The 21,204-nt window shown below is 38.5% G+C and overlaps 1 protein-coding gene across 19 annotated transcripts in view; it reads right to left on the bottom strand.

Annotated features, from left to right (window-relative positions):
* Positions 1-21,204, bottom strand: part of KIF6 (kinesin family member 6) — a 380,711-nt gene that overhangs the window by 193,253 nt on the left and 166,254 nt on the right. For all 19 annotated transcript variants that reach the window (XM_072833153.1, XM_072833146.1, XM_072833145.1 and 16 more), the window contains 3 exons: positions 5,895-6,000; positions 4,893-5,031; positions 359-574 (listed from right to left, as the gene is read on the bottom strand). In XM_072833153.1, coding sequence (XP_072689254.1) covers positions 359-574; positions 4,893-5,031; positions 5,895-6,000 — 461 coding nt within the window. The remainder of the gene's footprint in view (positions 1-358; positions 575-4,892; positions 5,032-5,894; positions 6,001-21,204) is intronic.

The raw sequence follows: 21,204 nt of genomic DNA, 5'->3' as shown, positions 1-21,204 counted from the left end.
AAGCCAAAAGAGGCTATGCTGAACTCCATTAAGGACCATAAGGAATGCCACACTTGTTTCTTCTTCTTCTTCTTCTTCTTCTTCTTTTTTTTTTTTTTTTTTTTTTGAGGACAAATGACTTGGGGATTTTTATTATTGCTGCTGCAGATGCTACTGGTACAACTTTAAAACCTCAAGAAATATTAGTAATAACAACAATGAGAATTATAATGATGAATAGAATGATAAAATTATGATTGTTTCCATGTTTATTTACTTTTTCTATACATAAATAATTTATGATAGCCTACATTTTCTCATTTAAGCCTATGCTTTCCATACTTAAGATAATTTATATTTATAAATAAATATAACTCACCTGTTTTTCTGTGGAGCAAACTGGATCTGTACCCAAAAGTGCTGACATCCTGGATCTGTTTGGGAGCTGAGGATGGCAACGTCCTCAGACCTTCTGGGTTCCCAGGGGGGAAGGGCAAGCTCTGTGAGTGTCTACATTCACTTCTATCCATGCTGGATAAGTGGAGAGCATCTTGAGCTTTCTTCTTTTCCTTCTTTAGCATATTGACTAGAATATCTGAAACTTGATTTAAGGATTTAGTGACACAACTAAGTTGCAATGAGCAAAACACTAATATTTCACTTGAGGTTAATATTCCCAATGATATTTGCTATTTGTCATATGGTAGAGAGACCGTTGAAGACTTCAACTTCCCAAAGTCCTTTCTCTAGTTATAGACAGTTTAGGAAGCAACTGGTCTTTCTTTTTTTTTTTTTTTGCAACTGGTCTTTCAATATGGCACCATTATATGAAAACTTAGCAGACCAAAAGGTCTTTAAAGTGTTCTGAATTTAAACAAGTAAAAACTTAAAATTTTTATGAAAGATTTTATAAGAAATAAGGTGAACACTTAGTAGGAGCAGGTAACAGAGCTATGTATGTATCTGTGAACAAATAAGACTTGAATCTAGGATGCTGCTCAGGAGGCAGCAGGAGGAGTGGAGAGGGAGAACATCAGAATCTGCTCAGCTGGCAGACAAGCCAAATCAGTTTGGTGGCCAGAGCACCCCTACATCAAACCCATGTTTGCTTAGCATACATTAGAATGGGATTTAAAGTCACTTTTTTTTTTTTAAGTCTCTAAATCTTGGTTCTAAATGGAACTGAGAAGAAGTGAATTCTTAGTATAGACACAGTATTTGAAGTGCACCTTTTGGTGGGCTGTTTCAATATACTGGGAGCACTGATTAGTGAAAACATCTCTGCATGCCACCCTACCTTGCTGTTCTTTTGGGCTCAAGGTGCTCAGAACTCTAAGAGATTTCTGCCATCACTGAGAGAAAAGAGTAAAATCCCTCTTGAGAATCTCAGAAGTTTAAGTGCATATGCAGTAAGATGAACTGCAGGCCTCCACCATCCCCAGAGCTGGCTTCACTAAAACAGGAGTGAGGAAATATGGAGGTGGTGGGGAGAGAAGACTACAACTCAGACACTCGTTCTTGGTCAGGTATCACGGGGGTCATTTGACTCCCATCTTCCTCTTCAGCTTTGACTCCAACCTCCTGGAGGTTTCCAGAAGCATAATCACTCTTTCTCTCACAGTCCCTGATGTGGCTTCCAATCTTTGCTCAAAAAAAATGTGTCCTTACCAAAGGAGGTGTCTGGGCCTTGGCCTGGCAGAGAAGAGAGCTCTGCCCATGTCTTCCACTCCTTCTACAGAACTGATTATCCATAGCATTGGATGCTTCCGGTGGCTCACATGCTGCCACGGCAACATCCATTTGCTCATCCACTTGACCGTATTCAGTCAGCTTATACTATATGCCAGGCACTATTCTAGGCAGAGGGATGGAATGATGAAAAGGCAGTCAGTTTCTTGCTCTCATGAAGCAGATGTCCTACTGGGAAAGTCATATCTCATGCACATATACCAAACATTAGAGGATGAAAGGACAGCTAATTTTCAAAAGGTTAAGAATGACTGAGTGGCGACCCTACATTGGGTGCTCAAAAAAGGCTTTCCTAAGAGTGACATTTAAGCTGAATGACAAGAAGCAATGGCCAGAGGAAGAGTATCTTAGCAGAGTTAATAGCCAGCACTAAAACCTTAAGGAGAAGGGCCTTGTCAGTGGTTCCCAACTGGGGCTATTTTACCACCAAAAGGATGATTGGCGGTGTCTAGAAGCATTTTTGGTTGTCATACTGCAGTAGGGGGAGAGGGAAGTACCACTACTGAAGTCTAGTGGGTAGAGGCCACTAGAAAGGCTGCAAAACCTCCTACAATTCACAGTGGAATCCCCACAACAGAGATTTACACAGCTCAGAATGTCGAAAGTGCCAAGGTTGAGAAACGCAGTGTTAGAACAACAAGGAAAAGGACACTGTGACCAAAGCCTAACACATATGGGACAGAGACATAAAAAATGCAATCAGGGGCTTGGCAGGAGTGCAGTCTCCTAGGGCCTTGTGAGCTGGAGTAAGGAGCTGAGGTTCATTCTAAGCATAATAGGCCCTGGAGAATTTAGCCACAGACATGCAGCATTCTGATGTGCAGATCAGAGAACAGGTTTATCTTCTTGCCTACCTCCCTTCTTCCCACCTTTCCTTTGTCTTCTTCCCCTGCCCATTCTATTTCACCAGGGCTTTTGTTGTGTGGGGTACTAAATGACACACTGTTAGTTACATGCTTGGTGAGCGGGTGTCTGACCTTTACTCAGGCTGATAATATCACTGAAATGACACCATCTTCACTCTCTTTCCAAGAAGAATGTTCAATGTCAGTCACTGTCATTTTAGTTACATTACTGTCTTTAACTGAACTCAAGTATTACCACCTGTTTTTCCCATAGACCAGATCTTTCTCATTCCTCCTGCCCGTCTTTGCTTTGGTGGTTCTACAAACGAGATGTGAAAATATCCTCCAATCTGCCCATGAGAAACTTCAAAATTTCAACAGCCTTTCTTGGACATTAGTCCTTGATGAGTATAAGCTTTGTGATGAGTAAATCTGAGCAGCTATTTTTCCTTCTTGTGAGTTTGCCCATTGTCTACAGAGTCTTATTTATCTCCCATTGTATTATTTACACCATGTGCTCAAAAGTGGTCCAAGCACTTTCCAGTAACTTACCTTACTGGCTTTGCTCCGCACTGTGAGGTTGGCAGGGCAGGCTTTCCCTCCTACTACTGAAAAGTAGGAAACGATTTCAGTGCCTAGCTGTAGAGCTAATGCATGAAGAACTAGGATGTCAATCCAGGTGTGAACTTTAAGACCAGTGATCTTTTCACCATGGCCCCTACAGGCCATCAGTTTGAATACAAGTCTCAGAAGGAAGAGACCCTGCTCAGGTCATTCCCAATGAGTAGAGAATCTAGGGCAGCTCCACATGAACAGTGGTACCTGGATTTGGCAGTCATTAAAGGAGATGATGTATGTCTCTGTCACTCTTTTGTTTGAATAAACATACATGCACAAACCCAGACTGTTTCCTTGCTGTCATAGTTCATCTCATCCCTCCTATAGGCACACACATTCATAAGCCCAGAAGGGGATTAACAAGTTGGTAGGGGTGTTTAGGGGAGAAGATCCTAAAATAGGATCAAGGCTAGGAAAAGAAGCAGAGCTCAGACTGGGGCTGGGGCCAGGCCTGAGGTCTGGGCTGGGAGCATCCCTGGAGATGGATAGGGTAAGAGAGAGGAAAAGGAATGTAGGGTGACCCTGTGGGCAGCACTCACAGACAAGGCCTCGTGTGGGAGTATAATTCGCAGCTGAACCTACTGTTGCTGGCTGGATAAGAAAAGCAGCTAAAACTTACTTGGATCAGGCGTACAGGGTCTGCTAATACTCAGCTAAAATTAGAGACTGAGGTTAATCAGGCAGTGTGCCTACCTTGTATGTGGTTTGTATTTACCTCTTCATTAATGGATGTCCTTCATGTAGGTTATTTTTATGCATTTTTTCACATTAGCTGAAGCTAAAAGGCCTGTTAGTAATTTTTAAAAATGAACGAAAATGCCTGTTTATAAGAACTAACCAAAATAACTTCTTGTGCACGTTTAAAGTCTGCAAATGTAATGAAAATGTCAAATCTCTTACAAGAAGCTTGGTAGATAAAAATAAGAAATGAGACTGAAGAGATCCTGAGGAGACCTGAGGTCTAACCCACCCGACAGGGGCTCTTGAGAAGTAACCACCCTGTCTGCAACTGCAGGCAGCCCCCATGGGCTGCTTGCCCCCACAGCACCCCAAACACCCCACCTCCTAGAGCCAAAAAGGATTCTATCTTGAACACTCATCTATACTTGCTTCCAAATTTAGGAACATTTGTAAGTAGAACCTAAAGCAGTAGATCTGGCTTTTAAATAAAAAGTTACATTTAAATCAATCTCTGTTCTTCATAAGCTAAATACCATTTGTAAGTTTTCAGCCACCATTTGAGTGTCGCCCACACACCAGCCACAAATTCTGGGCCTTGGTGAGGCTGTGGTCAGCCCAGTGTCCGGTCAGTCAGCTAAAGATAACCAGCTAACTTACTGGCTCAGAACTAAAACAGAAAGAGCACCTCAGAGCAGTCCAAAAAATGTATTTCAAAAAAAATCTCATGTTAAGAGAGGGTGTAAAAAAGACCACCCTTTTCAATAAACTGAAGTATTCCTCATAATAGTAACTGTATCTAGCTAAAAACAAAGTAAACGTGTCTCTTTTATAGCAACTGTGTTTCTCACTGGTCACTACATTTTGTTTGTGGAAGAGACCTCTCCTAAATGGAAAGCAGCAGTGTGAACTGGAAGCAGGGTGGGGGCCGAGGTGATGTGGCCAGGGAAAGACGCGGAAGTGTTCCCCCTTCCTCTTTCAAGCTGGTGGAGGGTAAGTTTCTAATCGCTTTGGAAAGGATACTGATTTCATTATCCCTCTGCTGTAGAATGTCTCGGAGCTTTTTGTATTCTTCCTCTTTTAATGGTTCTTGGCAGTCTTGATCTTTGATTTCACAGGAGACTGTGCTTTTTCCATGGATCTTCTTGTCATTCAATAGTTTCTGTAAGATGAAATAAGAGCTTAGAGCCCAAACCTCCCTTCCAAATCTCTTAGTTTCTTGGACTCTTTTTTGCCTTCGACAATTTCTTGCACACATCAGGCATGCACGTCCTTTCTTGCCTCATCTCTGCATTCGGCTGCCTTACCCTCTTACCCTCTCTCCTCCCCATCCTCATCCTGTCCTCTGCTTTCATATCTCTCCTTCCTTAAACTCAGAAATTCCTACTCGAACATTATCTCCTCTTGAACTCTTTTTTTCTTTCTCCTGAACCCTATACTACTTGATTCACACTTTTAAAAATGTCACTTATCATGTGTTCTAATTATTCTCTACATATATGTCTTCTTCATGACTTACATATTCAATTTTGCTTCCCCAATGCCTAGCCCATAGCAGATTCACAATAAATGTTTGTTATCGTAGCAAAGAATGTTAAATTACAAGTGAAATAGAAATAAAAGTTAATGATATTCCCACTGTGTCATCATGAAAGGTAAAACATAAGGCAGGGAAAAACTGAGGGTTTATATGGATAAATTTAAACTGCTGGGAAAAATGCAGGACACAATTTCCTTGATATATGTTGAAAATAAATGGCTTTTGAATATGCAATTATTCTGGGTACAAGTTAGAGATTCCTGGCAAAAGAACTACAAGTCCATGGTCTGAACTTATTCACTGGTTAGGTAAGATACAACCTCTGAAGAAATTCAGTAATATTCCCAGCCTTGCTCCAAGATCATACCATTCTGGACATGTGAAGCTGGATCCCAACCTTTTAAGAGCTGGTCAACTAGGCAAACTTTACTGTAGTTCCAACATGGCAGACAAAGGCTTCTACTAGAGAAAATGCTGAAATTTACCTTTAAATGGTGGAAACAGTGATGAATTTTACGCATATCAGTGCCAACCTCTAGTCTACTCTCTGGATCTTGGTCGTCCAAAAAGGATGTTATTAGTTTTTCCAGCCTAAAAATACATAATGTATGAGAAGTAACTATGAGCTAGAAACTTTAGAAATTCCAATGGCATTGCTTGGTTGGTTAACATTCGAAGTATGGGATATTTTACCACTTCTTTATGGAAATATAGTTAACTGATTTAACTATAAAAATTAATGGGAAAGAAACATATTGACAAAGTGAAATCTGAAATGGTGCAATTATTTGACTACTTTCCAATACATTTTCATACACAGCTTTCAACTGAAGAATCATTTGATTTCTACAAAACATGCATTCCATCCAAGCTGAATTTCCATGCCTCTGTGCCTAGCTGCCAAAATGCCAGAGAAAGTAATGCCGAGGTTTTCTTTTTATTAGTTTTATTAAAGATTCATGCCACTCCACTGTGGAGTTGGGACCTCAGTGATGCTCCACAACCCTGTTACTCATCCTAGTTGGCTTATTTTTTTTAAGGTTTTATTTAAATTCCAGTTTGCTAACATATTCTATAATATTAGTTTCAGTTGTACAATATAGTGATTCAACTCTCTTCCATACATCACCCTGTGCTAATCAAGACAAGCGCCCTCCTTAATTCCCCTCACCTGTTTCACCCACTCCTGCCCACCTCCCCTCTGGTAACTGTCTATTTGTTCTCTATAGTTAAGAGTCTGTTTCTTGGTTTGCCTTTTTTCCCCTTTTGCTCATTTTCTTTGTTTCTTAAATTCCACATTTGAGTCAAATCATATGGTATCTGCCATTCTTTGAAGGACTTATTTCACTTAGCATTATACTCTCTAGCTCCATCCACACAAATGGCAAGATTTCATTCGTTTTTAGGGCTGAACAATATTCCATTATATATGTAATATGCCACCTCTTCTTTATCCATCCATCAACTGATGGACACTTAGGCTGTTTCCATAATTTGGATACTGTAGATCGTGCTCCCATAAACATTGTGGTGGACAGCACCATTCAAAAGAATGAAATTGGACCATTTTCTTACATCATACACAAAAATATATTCAAAATGGATTAAGGACCTAATTGTGAGACCTGAACCCATAAAAAATCCTAGAGAAGAGCACAGGCAGTAACCCTCTTTGATGTTGGCCATAGCAACTTCTTTCTAGATATGCCTCCTGTGGCAAGGGAAACAAAAGCAAAAATAAACTATTGGCACTCTATCAAAAAACAAAAAAACAAAAAACAAAAAAACAAAACAAAAAAACAAAACTTCTGTACAGAGAAGGAAACAATCAGCAAAACTATAAGGCAACCTATGGGATGAGAGAAGATATTTGAAAATGATATTTCTGATAAAGGGTTAGTATTCAAAATACAAAGAACTTATAAACCTCAACATCCAAAACCCAAATATTCCGATTAAAAAATGGGCAGAAGACATGAATAAACATTTTTCCAAAGAAGTCATACAAATGGCCAACAGACTGTGGAAAAATGCTCAATATCACTGATCATCAGGGAAATATAAATCAATACTAAAATATCACCTCACATCTGTCAGAATGGCTAAAATCAACAACACAATAAACAACAAGTGTTGGTGAGGATGTGGCAAAAGGGGAGCACTGGTGCACTGTTGGTGGGAATGCAAACTGGTACAGCCATGTCAAAACATGTATGGAGGTTCTTCAAAAAGTTAAAATAGAAATATTCTATGATCCAGTAATTGCACTACTAGTTTTTAACCCAAAGAACACAAAAATGCTAATCCCTGGTTGACTTCTATTCTTCACAGTGGCTCTTCCAGGTCTTTCCACAGCACCCAAGCCTACCATGACTCTCATTCTGTCAATATTATAACTTCCCACTAGACAGAGAAAGTCAATCCTGTTACATATGGATTCTTCCAGTTTCCTCTTCCTTCACCTCCCAGAGCATCTCTGCCTCACCACTCAGGCTCTCTTCTTTCTTTTACATATTTTGTGTAATATCCTTCCCTCCTCCTCATGGCTGTCCTCTCTTCTGGGGCTCTTCTCAGGCTTCTGTCGGGTTACCTCCTATTAATCACCTCCTTTCTCTCACCTCATTGTCACCTCTCCATACTGACTCTTGTCCCTCTTTTTTTCTATTGTAAAACAAAACAAAATAGAAAACCAAACACCTCCCCTTGGAGGGAGCATCCATCTACTCTATTCTGAAGTCCTAGCTTGCCTCCTGTGGTTTGTGCATTTGGGCGCTTACTACAGTCCCCAGTGCACTTCAGAGCCAGCACACCACCTTAGCTCCCCCGTAAGTTAGTTTACAAGCACCATGAGACCCTGCTTGGCTCTTATTCATCTTTATGCTCCCCTTCCCCACCCCACCCTGTATCTAAAGCAGCGCACACATCACGTTCTCAGTACAAATGTGTTCATTATTAAATGGATTCATTTCCATGAAAATTATTCTCATCTATGTTGAGATGGAATTCTTTTTAAATTTTTATTATTTATTATTATTTTTAAAGTATTTTATTTAAATTCAATTTGCCAACATATAGTATAACACCCAGTGCTCATCTCATCATGTGCCTCCTTAGTGCCCATAACCCAGTTGCCCCATGCCCCCATCCACCTCCCCTTCTGCAACCTTTTCCCTTATAGTTAATTCTTTATAAGGAAGGTATAAAGACTGCAAAGAGTATCTAACATGCTAAGTATCATAATAGAGCAGCAGCATATCTTTCTCACATTATTATTATTTTTTAAAGATTTTATTTATTTGAGAGAGTGAGAGTGAGAGCATGAGAAGGGGGGAGGGGCAGAGGGAGAGGGAGAAGCAGAAGCAGACTCCCTGCTGAGCAGGGAGCCCAAGGCGGGGCTCCATCCCAGGACCCTGACATCATGACTTGAGCTGAAGGCAGACACTTAACCGACTGAGACTCCCTGGTACCCCATCTTTCTCACATTATTATGAAAATATTCCTATTTTCAGCATCTTTTTTACTTGTACATATTTCCCTTCTGCTGTTACTATCAGCTCACTCAAAGTAGATGCAATGATTTCCATCTATAGCAGCTTTGGACTTCATTTTTATCTCTTCCTATAATCTGTGACATGTGACAGCTGATATTTACAAGTGTGGAACAATTTACATTGTAATTTTTAAGGAATTTGTTCAGGTGGAGGAATACTGGTCATCTGCACTATTTGCTGATTGACATCATGTTTCTTTGTAGAATAGAGCTTCGAACCACCAGATGCACTGAGAGATCCATTTCTGATACAGAGATTTTTTAAGGCTTTTTATATAAAATATTATAAAAATACATGTGTATGAGAATAATTCCAAACAATGTAGATATGAATAAATTAAAAAGTAAATGTGCCTCTCTGTCCCCCTCTCCCTTACACCTTGCTGCCATTCACATCTCCCCTATTCACTCTCAATAGCTTGGGAGATCCACTGCTAATAGTTAAAATATGTTCATCAAGCTCTTAACCGAGAAAACACCTATATCCCTATGTTTTATAGATTTTGTGTTTGTCTTTACAAAATTGAGATTACATTCTGAATAGTATTTTGCACCATTATTTTTCTAAACAATGTATCACAGATCTTCCAGTTCATTTTATTTCATTTTTAATGCATTAATGTATTTCATTATGTATTTCATTTTAATAGCCATGTGTATTCCATAACATGAATGTACTGATCCTCTCATGATGAACATTGAGGTGACATATTCATAGTTGCAACTTCACTCTGTAACCTTTGACAACTACATTCACAATTTCCACTTAACCAGGCTTCAAAAAATAGTAATGGTTATCTACTTGTATTTCCCCTGAATACTTTTCCCAGAAATTCTGGAACTCTTAAAAATCCCTATTACTTCTAGGATATACCCATTCTTTGGAGTAAAGACATTTTGTGGTTTTCAGTGTCCATAATATTTTCAACAGACACTATTAGGTTAGAAGTTACGAATAATCAATTTTTCCTCCTAGTTTTTTTTTTTAGAAGATGATTTCTTCTGTATAGTTTAATCAGAAAGCATATATTCTAGGAGATATCCCATGAGGGAGGGCTGAAGTGGAATACTAGTTTGTAAGAAAGCATTATAAGATACAAGCCTGCTGATAATCTGAGTGACCACACACAGATCACTCAGTCCAACTGGGCTTTGGCTGTTCCATCAAGAGTCTTGTCCTGAAAAATAATAGTGCAGGTTTACAAGGAGGACCAGGAACTTCTGCCTAAATGAAAGAACCAGGTTGCTTTACCCTTTTAGTACAAAACTAAATCTGGTATAAAACTAAGAATGAAGATCAGGACTTTTGATGTGCAGTTTTTTCTCAATGCTTGAGACCACAGAGCCTCTTTAAATAAGAAAAATGCCTCGTCTTTCCTTCATACAGTTGATTTATTGTAGATTTTATTTTCTTATCAACCAAGGACTTGGTCTAACAATTAAAATGCAGAAAAATGCCTAATTCAAATGTTTCTCTTGTACTCCTTTCGTAGTTAAGAGTGAACGATTGACCCCAAATTCCCTGCATTTTCCTATCTCCCAAAATAGTTCCCAAGTTCATACCTAGTCACTGCTCCCACTGAGGAGTCTCCCAGATGCCAGAACCCTGCTGGATAAAGAAGAAGAACTGTTTGCAGAAAAGGCTCTGTAAGGAGATTAAATGAGTACAATAAAGTCTGTTCTTTAGGAGAAAACCAAGTAAACAAACAAACAAAAAAACAAAAAAAATCTTTTACTTTTTCCCTATTTTCACTAGAAGAAAAGAAGGAAGAGAAAATAATCCTAGGGGAGAAGTAAAACCTAAATGTGTGCCATTCAGTTCTAGTTCATATGGACAGGAAAGATCATGGATAATCTACCTATTTCTGAACACATAACCTGGCTGATGGTGGGTGACTGGTGGATGTCTGATGGCTCTGCCTCTCTCCACCACCTTGACTAGCGAGATGCTTCTGACAGCCTGTAGCCTAGTCCAGAAACTTTACTGTATTAAACATTTGATATCTGAACACATAATAAGAATCTACTGTATTTTCTAATATGTGTTTTACCACCTTGAGACCACTTTAGTCTTTTCTTTCTGCTCCCAATATTCCTTGCCAAAAAATGAAGCTTTTGCCTGCAGCCACATGCTGGTGGAAATTTAGGTTGAATAGTGTGAATAAAAAGGTAGAGCAAGTAATTATCATCAACAGTAGCTAATATTACTTGAGCCAGTACTGAATGCTAGATACTATTCTGTACCCTTTAAATACATCATTTCCTTAACACTCACAAAAACTAGATGAGATATTTACTATCATCATCCTCTTATCGTAGGTGAAGGAACTAAGGTACAAAGAGGTTGAATATCTTGCCCAAGGTCACACAGCTAGCAAATGGCAGAGTTAGCATTCAAACTCAAGTGGGCTGACTTCAGAATCCAAGGTTTTAAACACTATACTTACCGTATTATTGCAAAATTACTAAATTTATCTAAATACTATGCTGGGCAATGTATTTCCAAAAGGAAATAACATACCTATGAAAAATCTTTGAGGAGATATAAATAGCTGAATAGATAAGCAAGAAATAACTGAGCAGTAGTTGCTTGGATCTTAACGAGGCCACTGACCATCACAGTTTGTAAAAGCAGAAATTGAGAAAGAGTTAGAATTCTCCACATTAGCAAAGTAGTTAAATAAATTATGGCATAGTTATGTTCATAATAAGCAACTATTTAAAATAATAGTGAGGGGCACCTGAGGGCTCAGTGAGTTAAGTGTCCAATTCTCAATTTCAGCTCAGGTCATGATCTCAGTTCTTGGGATTGAGCCCTGAGTCTGGCTCCATGGTTAGCACCGAGTCTGCTTGAGCTTCTCTCTCTCCCTCCCTCCTGCCCTTCCCCCTTGCTCTTTCTCAAATAAATAAATAAATCTTTGAAAAATAATGGTAAAAATGTATATTTATTGACATTAAAAATATTTACACTAAATTATGATAGGCAAGCAATCTCTTTATAGGGATTTTGCAAGTACTGTATAACACACCCAAAAGACAGAGGATAAGAAATTTTTTAAAGGGGGAAGAAAAGAAGGAAGGAAGGGGGTAAGGAAGGAAGGGAGGGAGGGAAAGGAAAGGAAAAAGAAAGGCAATCCTGAGACTTCTACCCAGTTGTCTTTGGCTCAAGAACATTTATTATCACCTTGTGAAAAGAGAAACCAGTGATCTGAACTAAACTGGTTCTTCTACAATATTCTTATGATTATGTTACATTTAACTGTTTATTAAATTAAAATCACTGTTTATACCTTGAGTGTGATTATGATGTTCTCATTGTTCCGAATTAATCTTTGTTAAAAAACTTTCATGAGAATGTTCACATTGGCATTAGCTTTTATTTTTTTTTATTTTTTCATTTTTTATTTTTTTGGCATTAGCTTTTAAAAATGGGTTAGAAACCATAGGTCTTGGTGTTGATGGTGGGAAAGCTGGAAGAAAAGAGGAATGGGGCATTACTAAGAACATACCTAACTTGGGGCATGGAGACCCTGGCTGGTTCTTAACCACAGGGAGCTAAAGGAGGTGTGTCCCGGGGAGGGACAGGAGAGTGTGCCTTCACAAAGGTGGTACAAACATATCACAGGTGTCCTTCAGCACAGTATTATTCCAAGGAACTTATAAAAATGAGGCCAGGGAGTCCACAGCAATGGAAACTCATCTTCTAATATTGAGCTGGAAAGAGTGATGCAGATAAAATACATCCCCATTGGTGGGTTAGGGCTGTTTTGTGGTAGAACCATGGAAATACCTAATATCCCCGAGAAGAAAGCTCTTAGTTCATCTGGCTTCTCACTGGATAGGCCTATTCAGCTTACTCCAAAAAAACTAGGAGGTAGTTCTGATATAAAAACCTAACTGATACTAATTTTGCCAAAAAGTATCAAAATCTGCCTGACTTCTGATTATTTTGCCACTAAAGATGGTTCCATCAAGGATGGTTTGTCTCTTGCCGGAGTTAAGCAATTTGGATGCTAACAAACTATGGTTACATACTAACATGAGCAAAGATCTCAAAAGGAACTGGAAAATAGTGATAAAGAGAGAAGAAACTTGAGGGCAGCCCAGGTGGCTCAGCGGTGTAGCACCACCTTCGGCCCTGGGCGTGATCCTGGAGACCAGGGGTTGAGTCTCACATCAGGCTCCCTGCATGAAGCCTGCTTCTCCCTCTGCCTGTGTCTGTGCCTCTCTCTCTGTGTCTCTCATGAATAAATAAATAAAATCTTAAAAAAAAAAAAAACTTGATTACTCAACTTCTAGGAAGATGGAAACTAAATAGGAAGGATGGGAGAAGAGTTGCATAATTTTTAAAAATTGGTCATGGTGGATAAGAAATGTGGCTGAACTATTAGGTTGAAGGATCTCAACTATTAACTAATTTATCAACCTCTGTTGTTACAAATTTCTTAGTTGTAAAATGTGCAAAAAAATTGATCTCTAAACTCTGTGAGCTCTGTGAAATACAATATTGCAAAGAACAAAGAGTGGATACTTATTGTCTGGCTCATTTAATGCCTTGAGATGCAAAGTGTGAACAGTAAGCCACCCTCAAGGCATCACCTGAGAGCCTTTTTAGAAATGTAGAGTCCCATGCCAGACCCACTGAACCAGAACTCAGGCCCCCTACCAGATTGCTGAATCTGTACTTCGACAACAACGTTCCTGGGTTATCTATGTGCCCATTAATATTTAAGAAGCACTACAACAGGGCAATCTATTGTTCAATACTGAGTCAAGAATATATACACATTTTTTCAGCCCTGGAAACCAAGCAAATAAATAACTTGAAATGTTAAATGAAAGAGTAACTAACATCTTTTGATGGTCAACTATGTCCTGGCCACTGTGCTAGTTACTTCACATCTTTTTTCTTATTTAAGTGGAAAAAGAATTAAAGAAAATCTCATAGTCTGGCTTTCTTTATAACTGCCTTTTTCCAATTATTTTATTATTACTTTTATTGAACATCCATTGTATGTCAGGCACTCTCATATGCATTTTGTTATTTATCTGGACCATAAACCTATGAATTATTTTCCCTCTTTCATAGATGAGGACAAGAGAGCTCAGAAGTTAAGCAACTTGCATATTGTTACAAACTTAGAAAACTGAAACATAAGGATTGGAAACAGGTCTTTTGAATCAGAAATCCCCACTTTTTCCACAATATCACAAAGCCCCTCAATCAACACAGAAAAATGCCTTGCACTTGCCATTTTCCCTGGTATACTAAGTTTGCATTTTCAATTCAAAACTTTCTGCAGATTTATTTTTTAAGAAGTAAAGATGCAAACAACAAGGTCAACTTTGTGTCTGGCATCTCCGAAACAAGAATTTTTAACAGGATGCAACAGTGGGGGTTCTTGAGACCCAATGATAGAGGGCAAAGGAAGGTCTTATTTTGACTTTCCTAACATGACAGGCCTCTTTTATGGGGTGTCACCCTCTAAAACATACAGTGTTGGGATAGCACGTAATTTACAAAAGGAAAGTTCAGATAAGAACAATAAATTCACAATTTATGATTAACTACAATCCACAGGACACAAAAAACTGAAGGCTGAAAGTGTGCCAACAGGACCACAACCAAAGGAAACTATACAAATATTTTTCAGGGTCATTAGTTTCAAGTTTGTTTTTTGTTAGATTCTGCTGAAAGCAGCATTCCCAATTGGCTTAAAGGTGGTTCCTTCAAGACTTTTTCTTTTCTTTTCTTTTTTTAAAAGAATTCTCTGGCCTCTGACAAGTATCATATACATTATACACTCCCACAGCTCTAATCAGAAAGTGAAAGACATGGAACCTCCTGTGCAAGGGATTGAGGTCAATGTCAGCCACTTTGTTGGAATGAGCTCTTCTTAATAACAGTAGGGGGCCAGAAACTCATGGTTTCTGTATTGCAGAAGAAATTCTTATGCAGAGTTTACCTTCAAGATTTGTCTGAGTAATGAATATTTCTTTACTTCCATAAAAGCACAATTATATGACACTTCAAATGCATAGTTGCACAACTGCTTGGTACTTTGTGTTTTGAAATGGCAACTGTAAAAAATCCACATCAAAAAGCAGACTGGTTTGTCTCTTTAATGGTGAAGGTAGAGCCTATTTATAGGAAAATGCATTTGTGGCCATGTACTTCAGTTTATGGAATTCTCAGAAACTATTTTGAAATGATTTTTAAATAAGCTAAAACAACTTTGAAGATACCAAAGACTTTTTGATTTTTTGTTTTTATTACTTTTTTTTTGTCACCCCCACCCCCCAGCACTTTAGTTTTTTTTTTTTTTAACAGTTTTAAGTAGGCTCCACTCCCAGTGCCCAGCTTGAACTCATGACCCTGAGATCAAGACCTGAGCTGAGATCAAGAGCCTGCTGCTTAATTGAACCACCCAGGTGCCCCTCAAAAGACGTATTTTAAAGGCTCTTTTATACTGTCATGATGAAGGCCTTTGAAAAGTTATAGAAATTGATTCTGTTTTTGTCAATCCAGATATTTATATACCCAATTTAATGGCATATATTTCTTTTTTTTTTTAATATTTCTTGATACAATCAAACGTTGTAACTTCAGACATAGGAAAGTTCAGTGGTTTAGAACAAATGTAAATAAATAAAAATAACATAAATTAAACAATCTGCAGATACTAATAACTACCTCTTTAAATTCTAATGTATCTTTTGAACCTTTTGTTTGCTGTAGGCAAACACTATCTTATTTGTATTTCCTGTAAACAAGAATACTCATCTACATAAATCCATAATAAATAAGGAATTGACGTACTAAAAAGGGAAAGGTGATAAGGTATGATGGGGGCAGAAAAGCTAGTTTGCAAACAGCATAGCTGGAGGCAGGAAAATATTATAAGAGACGAGTCACATTTGGGAAGACAGCAATGATAGTGAACAGCAACAAGCTAAAAAAGGTTTCCTGCCATTGTCACAGAGGCTGGAGGAACTGAGAGAGAAGTTAAACCAGGGAAAAGAGAGACAGATACCTAAGGCAAGAGGGAAAAGGTGAATTGGATTAGAATTCACAGAGGCTACCAGAGAACCCCTCTGAGCAGAACACTGGGGACCTTGAGGAGATTAAGTGTGGGGATTGAGGCAAGAGAGAAGGAGTGAGAGGGGAGAGAGGCAGGAGGGGAAGGGGCAGGGACTGCGTGGGGGTGGGGGAGCGGGGGAGACAGGGATAGGAAAGTGAGGCAAGAAGAGGATGGAGGGGAGAGAAAGGGAGAAGAGAGAAAGACCTCAGAGGGGTAAAACCAGAGCCTACTCATGGAACAAAAATTTACTAGCAAGTTTGGAGGAATAGGGCCTTTGGAAACCTGCTGGGCTTTACCCTCGCTACATGGCTCCATGGTTCAAGTTTCCTGTTGACAGACTCTCCTGGCTGTTCATTAATTTAAAGGTATAATGAGAGCTTTAGCACCCCTTGCTCCAACTCTCGAACTCCTTTTCTATAATTGTCTTGTATGAAATTATACTTGTAGATAACATGAAACTTTAGACATAAACATTTATCATCTGGTTCCTTTGGTAAAAATTTTGAATGATAGCCTTGGTTAATGCACAAAAATACAGAAGATATATCTATCTATCTATCTATCTATCTATCTATCTATCTAGATATATATATGTATTTTTAATGAGAAAATTGTAAAAATTTTAAGACAGATTTTAAGATTCTGGTATGTAAAAATACAACGTAAATCCTTCCTGTTTGATAACAAATGTTTGTTTTATTCTATCATACAGAAAACAGCATATAGCTGTATATGAACCATGTGTATGAACCACGTACGGAACACGTGTTCATGTAATGTGAATCTAGAGCAAGTTTATATAAATTGAACCATACATTAGCACCGAGTTCTATATTAAATTGAAGATGGGTTTGTAAGGTAAAAAAAGAGACCCTGATATGTGATAAAAATCATATCAAAGCCTTAATAAATTCCATGTTTTTCTTAAAAATGACCAATAAATTATTAAAACAGAGATGTGGGACCTATATAGAGAAAAGTAAAAATTTAGGAAGGGACCAAAGAGGACAAGAACACACTGGGAGGTTTATTATGCTCCTGAATGGGAAGATGCATGACTGTAGCCTTTCCCTAAATTTACCAAGAAAAGTTAAAGTAAATCCAATAAAAATCCCAATGCATCTTTTTTTTTTTTTTTTAAATACATACACATATAAACTCACACCCCAGAAAATTTTGTTTATGTTTTTGGGAATGAAGGGTCCCCAAATCCTGACAAATCTGTACATGAATCCAACAGGCTGAAGATGCACATACATATTGATATGAGAAGATGTCACAATCGAATTAAACCACAGGCTAAAAAACAATAAATAAAGGGCAAGTTCATGTTTATGAAAATATACATTTATATGTATGCATTGAAATGTTGAAGGATTATAACCAAATAATAACAGTTGTCTTTGAGTGGCACAATTACCAGCAGTTTCTATCTTCTTTTTGTTTATCTGTCCAATTAGCACTTTTCCACAATGAATGTAATAGTTGGCAAAATAAGAAATCATAAAATCCCTACATTCTCAAAGCAAAATTAAAAGAAAAAACAGCAGATGAAATTCTAAACGTTAATTTGTAGCATTTCATGTTGCTTGCCCTCAAGATGATGGTAGGTGAAAGAGATATACTTTGTTTGCTATTAGATCTTGAAATGAATTAGGTTCTTTGGTTAAAACCCAAAGCCATTCCTCAGTTGCTTCCGGATGGGTTTGATTTGTTAATATTACCAAATTACTTATTTTATGGTCCTGATTACACTGGTTGGTGGTTAGTTCTGCATTTGTTCATGCATCCTTTGAGCAAAGTATAAAGAACCAGGTGCTAGACGTTGCTATAATTTTTTCCATAGGTGCACACTTTCACACTGTGGGTTTTCTTTAAGTGGCATAAACTACATAATACTATAATTAGAACAAACATGTGTTTCAGGAAGTCTTTAAAAATATCCAGTTCCATGTATATGCAAACTTTTCCCGTGAAAAGGTTATTGGGGAGAGCAAGAGAGAAATACAAATATTCCTGGTTGTGATGATAGGTCTCATTCCTTCTTCTAAAATAATTCCCTGGAGCTCACAAAACCCAACGAACAAAAAGCATTAACAGTGAAAAAGCACTGAATCACTAGAAGAATGAAACAGTATGTTCATGCTTTCCCACTCAAGACTTTCTAATTTAGAATCAAGAACTTGGACTTCTGAGGCAAGGGCTGTCCAGGCTAAAAGAATCCAATGTGTTAACCATAGTTCAACGAATAGAATTGCAATTCACGCCTCATCCATCCCCTTTTCATTATCTGCTTTCAATATTCATTCATTTGGCCTATTAGAACCCAAAGCACTTAAACTTTAGGAGAATAAAATAACCATTAAAGTATGGAAACAGCCCTAACATGGAGACAGGCCTTTTTAATCATATTAGATAACTATGTCTTAAGAACTCAAATGCTTCCATAAACTACCCAAGGATAATTAACACAAGCTGTAGACCATGCTTTTAGTTTTTGTTTTAATATCTTCAAAATGTAGTGTCAGGACCAAAAACACTTTGTACCAAAGTGGAGAAGCCTCATCTGTAGTGAATTATATATCTCATGAATGATTTCAGAGACCCGATTTCTTATAAAATAAGAGAGTGAACATTAGCCATTAATGACCTCTGGGATATGTAATCCACAAAATTTAGGTTAGCTTTATAGCCAGCCATATTAGAAGCTAGAGTAAGGATGCCTAGGATCCAAGGGATGGGAACTTGGGACCACTTTAGCAGATAATCTGTCAATTTATTTATTTATTCATTTATTTTTGTAAACAATGCTTGATTACTTGGGCCACTTCTCTTCAGGAGGTGTGAATTAGCCCATTAGTAAACACTAATCATGATATATTTCTCATTCTCTACCCACTGAGACATTTTAGAAAAGAGCTAAATTTGGGGCTTAAATTTGTCACTGCATAAAGGGAGACTAAGATGACAAGAATAAAAATCAAGAATGTGCCAAGTCCTTCATTCTTTTTTTTTCTTTAAGATTTTATTTATTTATTCATGAGAGACACAGAGAGAGACAGGCAGAGACATAGGCAAAGGGAGAAACAGGCTCCACGCAGGGAGTCTCATGCGGGACTTGATCTGGTGACCCTGGGATCATGACCTGAGCCAAAGGCAGGTGCTCAACCGCTGAGCCACCCAGGTGCCCCTAACTCCTTCATTCTTACGTTTATTCATACAGCATTTACTGGCTGACTACATGAAGAAGGTGTTGGGTACACAAAATGATGAGACACATTCAAGTCTATCGTATTCACCTTAAGTTGATCTTAAGCTTTAAGAAATCTTTGAGGTTGTGTTCAATGGTACATTTTATATAAGAAAAAAACCATAAATGTCAGTTAGTTGTTTTCAAGGCAAAACTAATCATGGGAGTTATGCAAATAAAAATAAAAACTCTGATCATACAAAAAGCTGAAATCAGGTTACAAATATTGCATTGGACACACTAAAAGAACGACAAAAAATTGTTTATCTGAAATTCAAATGTAACTGGATGCCCTGCATTTTTATTTGCTAGACCTTGCCACCCTAAGCTGGAAGCCAGAAAGCCCTCAGGTGATCCAGCTCCACACTGGTCAGTGGGTGTGGGTGGCTGGGATGCCTCGACGGGGCACACAGGAAGGCACTGGCAACTGCGGCCAGGTTCCTAACCCACTTGCTGGTAATAAAGACAGGCGAGGCCCAATGCCACTATTCTTCCCTCGGAGAATAAAAAGTACTGCAAGCACTGTCCACAGCATCTAAACGTTTCCACACTAGTAATAATAATAATCCACTACACTTTCAATTGATTTTAAAAGCTAAAACCTCAGAGAGTGATAAAACTGTGGAGAGCCTGAGGGGAGCGAGAATTTGTACAGGCTGATTTTCTCAGGAAAAAATCCAACTTGGTAGAAATCTTTTGTAAGCCACATCATTTCTCTGGATCTGTTTATGAATCTCTAAAATAGGAAGACCAGACTGTGGCTTTGCTCATATCGATCCTCCTCTATCTGAAGTTCTTCCCGTCTAACTTTCTTTCCTAAATTCTGTCTTCATTCATGGGTCTGCTAAAAGTTGTCCCTGAACTTCCCGCTCAAAAGTAATTCCTGCCCCTCCAACTATCCCAGCACTTCTGTATCAAAGATCACCTTTTACCTTGTATTACAGATATTCATGTACTTGTCTCTCCTACAAGACTGAAGCTCCCTAAAGCCAGAATCTGTCACTAACTTCATCTTTGTCGTCCCTGTCCTGCCATCCCCGCATAAAGTAGCTTCCTTTGTTTAATGCCCCTGCTGTGGGCCGAGGCTTTTCCTTTGTGCCTCTGAGGCAGCAGCCTTTTCAGAGGCAGAAGTTGTTGGATGGGCATTTTCTGATTCAAGTCAGACTCTCTAAAATGTCCTGCCTTTGTACAGAGCTGAGCTGTAGCAAGCAGAAATAAAAATAGCTACAGCAAGGAAACTTCTATTGCACACACTGCCGAGGTGGTGTAATTGCAGTAGAAAGCCTGCATCTTTAAAAGGCTGATTGGGGGGCACTTACGGACTGAGCAGATAAGTTGCCTTACCAACAAAAGCATGGATCGACATTCAAACCAGAAGGCATGGCCAGTGTGGGTGCAGAGGGGTGGCTCACTTGAACCAGAAAACAAGACAAAACCAGATCCTGAGCAGGGCACCTGGGGGGCTCAGGAGATGAAGCCTCTCACTCTTGGTTTCAGCTCAGGTCATGATCTCAGGGTCCTAGGATCAAGCCATGTGTCTGACTCAGTGCTCAGCGAAGAGTCAGCTTGAGATTTTCTCTCTCCTCTCCCTCTGTCCCACCCCCACCTCTCTCTCTCTCTCTCTCTAACAAACAAACAAACAAATAAATAAATAAATAAAATCTTAAAAAAAGAAAAAGAACCAGAACCATGAAAGAAGGGTACCTAACCTAGAATCAGGAGAAACTCTATTCTAGGAGAGGATCGACAGCTAAAGAGACCCATAGGATCAGTTATTACAAACCTATATATTATTTGCAAATAATATTCATGAAAGTCATAAAGTGTTTTCAAGAAAAGAATACCGAAAATGCTAAAACATGACTATCATACTCAAATCTTTTAGGAACAAATATGTGCAACCTGTGCTTTCC

The sequence above is a fragment of the Canis lupus genome, chromosome 7 (genome assembly GCF_048164855.1).
Source record: "Canis lupus baileyi chromosome 7, mCanLup2.hap1, whole genome shotgun sequence".
Lineage (NCBI taxonomy): Eukaryota > Metazoa > Chordata > Mammalia > Carnivora > Canidae > Canis > Canis lupus.
The sequence above is the reverse complement of the archived record's forward strand: the minus strand, read 5'-3'. Positions and strand labels throughout refer to the sequence as shown.